Source organism: Abrus precatorius, unplaced genomic scaffold (assembly GCF_003935025.1).
Source record: "Abrus precatorius isolate BTA unplaced genomic scaffold, Abrus_2018 Scaffold5, whole genome shotgun sequence".
In the NCBI taxonomy this organism is placed as follows: Eukaryota; Viridiplantae; Streptophyta; class Magnoliopsida; order Fabales; family Fabaceae; genus Abrus; species Abrus precatorius.
In genome coordinates this window covers 21,638,149-21,644,148 of record NW_020874395.1, presented here as the reverse complement: position 1 = coordinate 21,644,148, position 6,000 = coordinate 21,638,149, and the positions used below count along the sequence as shown (strand labels likewise).

General features: G+C 40.3%; 1 protein-coding gene across 1 annotated transcript; it reads left to right on the top strand.

The window, feature by feature from the left end:
• Positions 1-1,232: 1,232 nt before the first annotated feature.
• LOC113866910 lies at positions 1,233-2,839 on the top strand. Its single transcript, XM_027501710.1, has 4 exons — positions 1,233-1,508; positions 1,802-2,030; positions 2,079-2,288; positions 2,394-2,839. Exons 1-4 carry the CDS (start codon positions 1,233-1,235, stop codon positions 2,837-2,839), a joined length of 1,161 nt encoding a protein of 386 aa, XP_027357511.1.
• The last annotated feature ends 3,161 nt before the right edge of the window (positions 2,840-6,000 follow it).

Genomic DNA, 6,000 nt, shown 5'->3' with positions numbered 1-6,000 from the left:
ATTGGATGGATCGACAGCGACCCGGACGATTTGCCGCCCTCACCTCACCCTCAGCCCGTAAACGATGAACTCAATTCTGATAGAATGGAATCCGACCGTAGTGAGGATTCCTTTCCATTATAGTTTTATTTGTAGATTTCTGTTTTACTTTATTATGGACGAATACTGCTCATAGGACTTGGTTGTTTTCTATTTTATTTGTTGGTTGTTTTGAAATACTGAACTTTGGGAGTTTTTGGTTTTAAGTAGTTTTACCTTGAATCGTTTGAATGGAAGACTTATAATAATTTACTCTTTTTATCTACATGCTTCTCGTTTTGGATTTGAATTTTTCTTTTATGATCTGATTATAAGGTATCATGCGCTTACTTCCACTATTTATATGCGTTTACTCTGGGAAAATTTAGAGACATATTGATAAATGCTAAGGAAATTTTAAAATGTATATATATATCTCGCGCTGGACCATCTCAAGTGAAATTACCTTGTCATGTTTATTATCTCGGTTTAATTAGAATTGTACAATAAATTGGATTTTTGTTTATGCATAATAATATGTACGTTTTGAGCAGACCGAGAGGAGGTCCTAAGGATGATGTTTATTTTCCTACGATAAGATCGTGATTCTGTGTAGATTCGGTATAATGTTGACTTAGTAATCTCAGGTTACACTTATTTTTTAGTACACCATTTTATAGAAGTCTTGAGTTGTAGAGTTATGAGGTAGTATTTCGGCAAAGTTAGGTGTTACAATTTAGTGGTATCAGAGCAGTTCAATCCATTCGGCCCTGGGTATGGTCCTAACTACCCATACTTGTGTGAATTGATTGATGAATTGTTTTGCCTTAGGTTTTATTATTCTGATTTATGGTGATTCTTAGCTTTAGGGTATTCCTGCTGTCTTACTTGCCTGTGACTTATTTTTCAGAGTTCAATGGCTTGGAGACAGAGGAATGCGACTATTGATGCCTTACTCAAAAGAGTGGTAGGTATCCTGGAGAGGCAACACAAGCCAGCTCCAAACCGAGGATTATCTGAGTTTCGTAAGAATCAACCCTCTCATTTTCGCGGAGGATTTGACCCTGATGGAGCCCAACTCTGGTTGGAGGAGTTGGAGAAAATATTTGAGGCCATGGCGTGTCCAGATGGTGAGAAGGTTGTCTATGTGGCATTTATGCTCGTGGGCGAGGTAGAACATTGGTAGAGAATCACTCGCCAACAACTGGTAACGGATGGGATTGATTGATTGGCCAACCTTTCGGCGTAGATTCCTTGAAAACTATTTTCCTGAGGATCTTAAGAGAAGAAAAGAACTGGAGTTTCTAAACCTAAAGCAAGGAAGTACAAGTGTAAGGGAATACGCGGCCAAGTTTGATGAATTGTCAAGGTATTGCTTCTATTTTTCTCATGCTGATGATCGAGCTAGGTGCTCCAAGTTCGAAAGTGGACTTCGACCTGATATCAAGCAAGCAATTGGCTACCAACAGATTGCACATTTTCCTGAATTAGTGGATAAGTGTTAGATCTATGAAGATGACACTAAAGCAAAACAAGCTGCGTGGAAGAATACTGGACCCAAAGGAGTGAGGGAAGTTCTGACTTCAAGAGGAGGGAGATACGAGATGGGAAGAAGCCATAGAGTCATCCTGACCATCAGCCAAGGAGAAATCCCTCTAGCATTAAAAAATTGGATCATGAAGGACAGAGTCAACTTGAGCTACGTTGCTATAGCTGTGGAGGACCCCATTTCCAGCGAGATTGTTGTCTTAATCCTGTGACTTGTTTTAGATGTGGTCAACAGGCTCATTATAGCTTCTCTTGTCACCTGAAGCGAAAGGATGCGGGAGGAAACGACAAGGGAAGAAACTGGACTGGGAATCGCAATAACAGTGGAGGTCAGAATCAAATGAGGAATCGTTATCAGCCCAACCCTGGCAACTCTAGGAATCCTTCTGGGACACCTAACATGAGGGGACGCATGTACACGATGAGCGGTAGTGAAGCCACTCATTTGGAAGGTCTGATCCAAGGTGCGTGTGTTATAAATGATGTTTTTTTAAGGGTGTTATATGATTTAGGGCCAACACATTCTTTTATTTCTAATGATTGTGTGAGACAGTTGCAGTTACCTATTTCTCCTATGATCGGGAATCTTTTTGTTTCTACCCCTGCTGGTCCCTCTATTGCCACCTCCATTGTTTGTCGTGATTGTAATATTTGTTTAGAAGGTGAAGAATTTCTTGTCGACTTGATTTGTCTACCCCTCTCTGAACTGGATATTATCCTAGGTATGGATTGACTTTCTGCCAACCATGTCATGTTAGATTGTCCAAATAAGAAATTAGTTTTTAATCCGTATAATGATAAAAGGACCAAGGATGAGGCTTGAGAAGGCCAAGATGCTCAGTGTACCCATACTCCAAGGAACGTGGGACCGCAAGTTTTTGCAATTCTTGCTATTGAGGACCCTAAGGATGATCCTATGATTGATGAGATACCTATTGTTCGTGAATATCCAGAAGTTTTCCCCAAGAATATACCTGGATTGCCTCTGGAAAGAGAAGTCAAATTCTCTATAGATTTGGTTCCCGGTGCTGGACCAGTCTCCATGGCACCCTATCGAATGTCACCGGTAGAACTTGCTAAATTGAAGCAACAGCTGGAAGAGTTATTTGAGAAGCAGTTTGTTAGACCAAGTGTGTCTCTGTGGGGAGCCCCTATTTTACTCGTCAAAAAGAAGGATGGAAGTATGCGACTCTGTGTGGATTATCGCCAGCTTAACAACGTAACTATTAAGAACAAGTATCCTCTGCCTCGGATTGACGACTTGATGGATTAGTTAAAAGGAGCATCGGTATTCTCAAAGATAGACTTGAGGTCAGGGTACCACCAAATTCGAGTCAAGAAGGATGACATTCTGAAAATGACTTTTTGAACGCAATATGGTCACTTTGAGTATTTGGTCATGCCTTTTGGCGTGACTAATGCTCCCGCTATATTCATGGATTATATGAATCGTGTGTTCCACCCTTATTTGGATCGGTTTGTGGTAGTTTTTATCAACGACATTCTCATCTACTCACGAAGTCCTGAAGAACACGAGCAGCACCTGAAGATTGTCTTGGAACTCTTGTGAGAGAGGGAACTATATGCTAAGCTTTCAAAGTACAAATTCTGGCTAGAAGCGGTAAATTTCTTGGGACATGTTATCTCTAAGGAGGGAATTGCGGTTGACCCGTCCAAGGTGGAAGCTGTTCTACTTTGGGAGCTGCCCACGACAGTGACTGAAGTATGTAGCTTTCTGGGACTTGCCGGATATTATCGACGATTCATTGAGGGGTTCTCAAAGATTGTTACCCCTCTTACCCGTTTGACCCGAAAGGATCAACCTTTTGTGTGGGATAAAAAATGCGAGGCTAGCTTTCAAGAGTTGAAGAGGAGATTGACCTTGGCTCTGATATTGATTCTTCTGGAACCCCAAGAGAAGTTTGAAGTGTATTGTGATGCATCTCACCAAGGACTCGGGTGTGTACTAATGCAAGAGCGGAAGGTAGTGGCCTACACATCTAGGCAATTGCGTCCTCATGAGAGGAATTATCTGACCCATGATCTTGAATTAGCTACAGTGGTCTTCGCCCTTAAGATCTGGAGACATCATCTTTACGGGTCCAAGTTTGAAGTGTTCAACGACCATAAGAGTTTGAAATACCTTTTTTATCAGAGAGAGCTAAATATGCGCCAACGGAGATGGATGGAATTTCTTAAAGACTACGATTTTGAACCCCATTATCATCCTGGAAAGGCTAATATTGTAGCTAACGCCTTAAGCTGAAAGACATTACACGCCTCAACAATGATGGTAAAGGAATTTGAACTCCTTGAACAATTCTAAAGTCTTAATCTGGAAGTTCAAGTGAGACCCAATAGCTTGATTTATGGAGTGCTCCGAGTGACTAATCAATTCCGAGATCAGATCAAGGGTGCTCAAGAGCGAGATGAATTTCTTCAAGGGAGATTGAAAGCCAAAGAGAAAGGGCGAGAACCCAATATATGCAAAGATAACTACGGATTGATCAAGTACAAGGAGAGAATTTGTGTGCCAGATAAGGATGAGCTTAGAAGAAAGGTTCTTGAAGAGGCTCATAGGAGTCAATTTAGTATCCATCCTGGATCGACTAAGATGTACGGAGACCTAAAAAAGATTTCTAGTGGCCAGGAATGAAGAAAGATATTGCTAGTTTTGTAGCTTAATGTTTGACTTGTCAAAAGGCTAAAATAGAACATCAACGACCAGTTGGACAGTTACAACCCCTAGAATTTCCTGAGTGGAAGTGGGATGACATTGTGATGGATTTCGTATCGGGATTTCTAAGGACGTCAACGGGACATGATGTGGTATGGGTGATCGTAGATGGACTTTCCAAGTCTGCCCACTTTATTCCCATAAATTCTAGATATTCTATGGAAAAATTGACTCAACTTTATATTAAAGAAATTGTTCACCTGCACGGAATTCCCAAGAGTATCATTTCTGATAGGGACCCACGTTTCACATCGAGGTTTTGGACGAGTTTACATCAAACTCTGGGAACGAAGTTGCGTCTTAGTTTAGCTTACCACCCCTAAACCGATGGGCAATCTGAGAGGACGATCCAATCATTAGAATACCTACTACGAGTATGCAGCCTAGAGAGTAGCAAAAGTTGGGATGAAAATCTACCACTGATAGAATTTACTTATAACAATAGTCATCACTCTAGCATTGGTATGGCTCCGTTCGAGGCATTGTACGGGCGTAGATGCAGAACGCCCTTGTGTTGGTACGAAGCAGGAGAACAATTACTCATCGGTCCAAAGATAGTCCAGCAAACTACTGAGAAAATTAGAGATATTCAGGAAAAGCTAAAGGCAACTCAAAGCAGACAGAAGAACTACTACGATAAAAGAAGGCATACGCTGGAATTCGAGGAAGGAGATAATGTATTCTTAAGGGTCACCACACATACGGGTGTTGGTTGAATTCTGAAGCATCGAAAGCCTGGTTCTAGATTCATCGGCCCTTACCAAATCCTTAAGAGGATAAGAGGATCTTCGTATCAAATTGCCTTACCCTTGAACATGTCTAAACTTCACAATGTATTTCATGTGTCTCAACTTAGGAGATATGTTCCCGATCTATCCCATGTTATCAAAGTCGACCACCTACCCCTCAAGGAGAACTTAACTTTCAAAGTTACACCCCACCGGATCGGCGATCGCAAAATTAAGTGCCTCCGAAATAAGGAGATTCCTTTAGTTATAATATGGGATTCCTTTAGTAATCTCAGGTTACACTTATTTTTTAGTACACCATTTTATAGAAGTCTTTAGTTGTAGAGTTATAAGGTAGTATTTTGGCAAAGTTAGGTGTTACAGCTAACATGATTGCCACAGGGTCTGGACTGTTATCTTAGTTTCACCCAATGCATTTTGGATGATTACTGTCAATTGGGAATTCTGTTCAAAGCCTTTGCACTGAAATTGTTTTGAACATTTTGTTATTTAAAGTCTGACTTGTTGATTGAAAGGAATTAAGATTGTGTGTTTGCTTGATAATTCATTCTTCTGTGCATGCCTTTCATTGACAACACTGTGCTGCAATTCTTATTATATACATATATTTCAGCACTTAACAATTGCCACACCATGTATACTTGCACTCCAAATTTTCAATTTCTATGTTATAATTCTCACTGTGATTTTGGATGTATTGCTTTGTTGCATATTGGTTAATTCAGATTGCCATTTTCACTTTACTGCACACATATGTACTTCTATTTCATTTCTACATTCTAGAATTTGAGACTACCCTGTCTGTGCTTGAACCGTTCATACATAACAATTGTGTTGTAAATTCTGTTATTTGCAGGGCACATGTCTGATCACAAGGGATTGAGAGTTGTTGTCTTAGCTTAATTACTATTCTTGTGCCTTTATTGCATTATAGTGTAACTACTTTCA

Coding starts and splice junctions, on each gene's coding strand:
- LOC113866910 (XM_027501710.1), top strand. CDS start 1,233: ATGGGATTGATTGATTGGCCAACCTTTCGGCGTAGATTCCTTGAAAAC. Junction 2,031..2,078: donor TTTGGAAGGTCTGATCCAAG/GTGCGTGTGTTA, acceptor TATATGATTTAG/GGCCAACACATTCTTTTATT. Junction 2,289..2,393: donor TGAACTGGATATTATCCTAG/GTATGGATTGAC, acceptor AGGCTTGAGAAG/GCCAAGATGCTCAGTGTACC.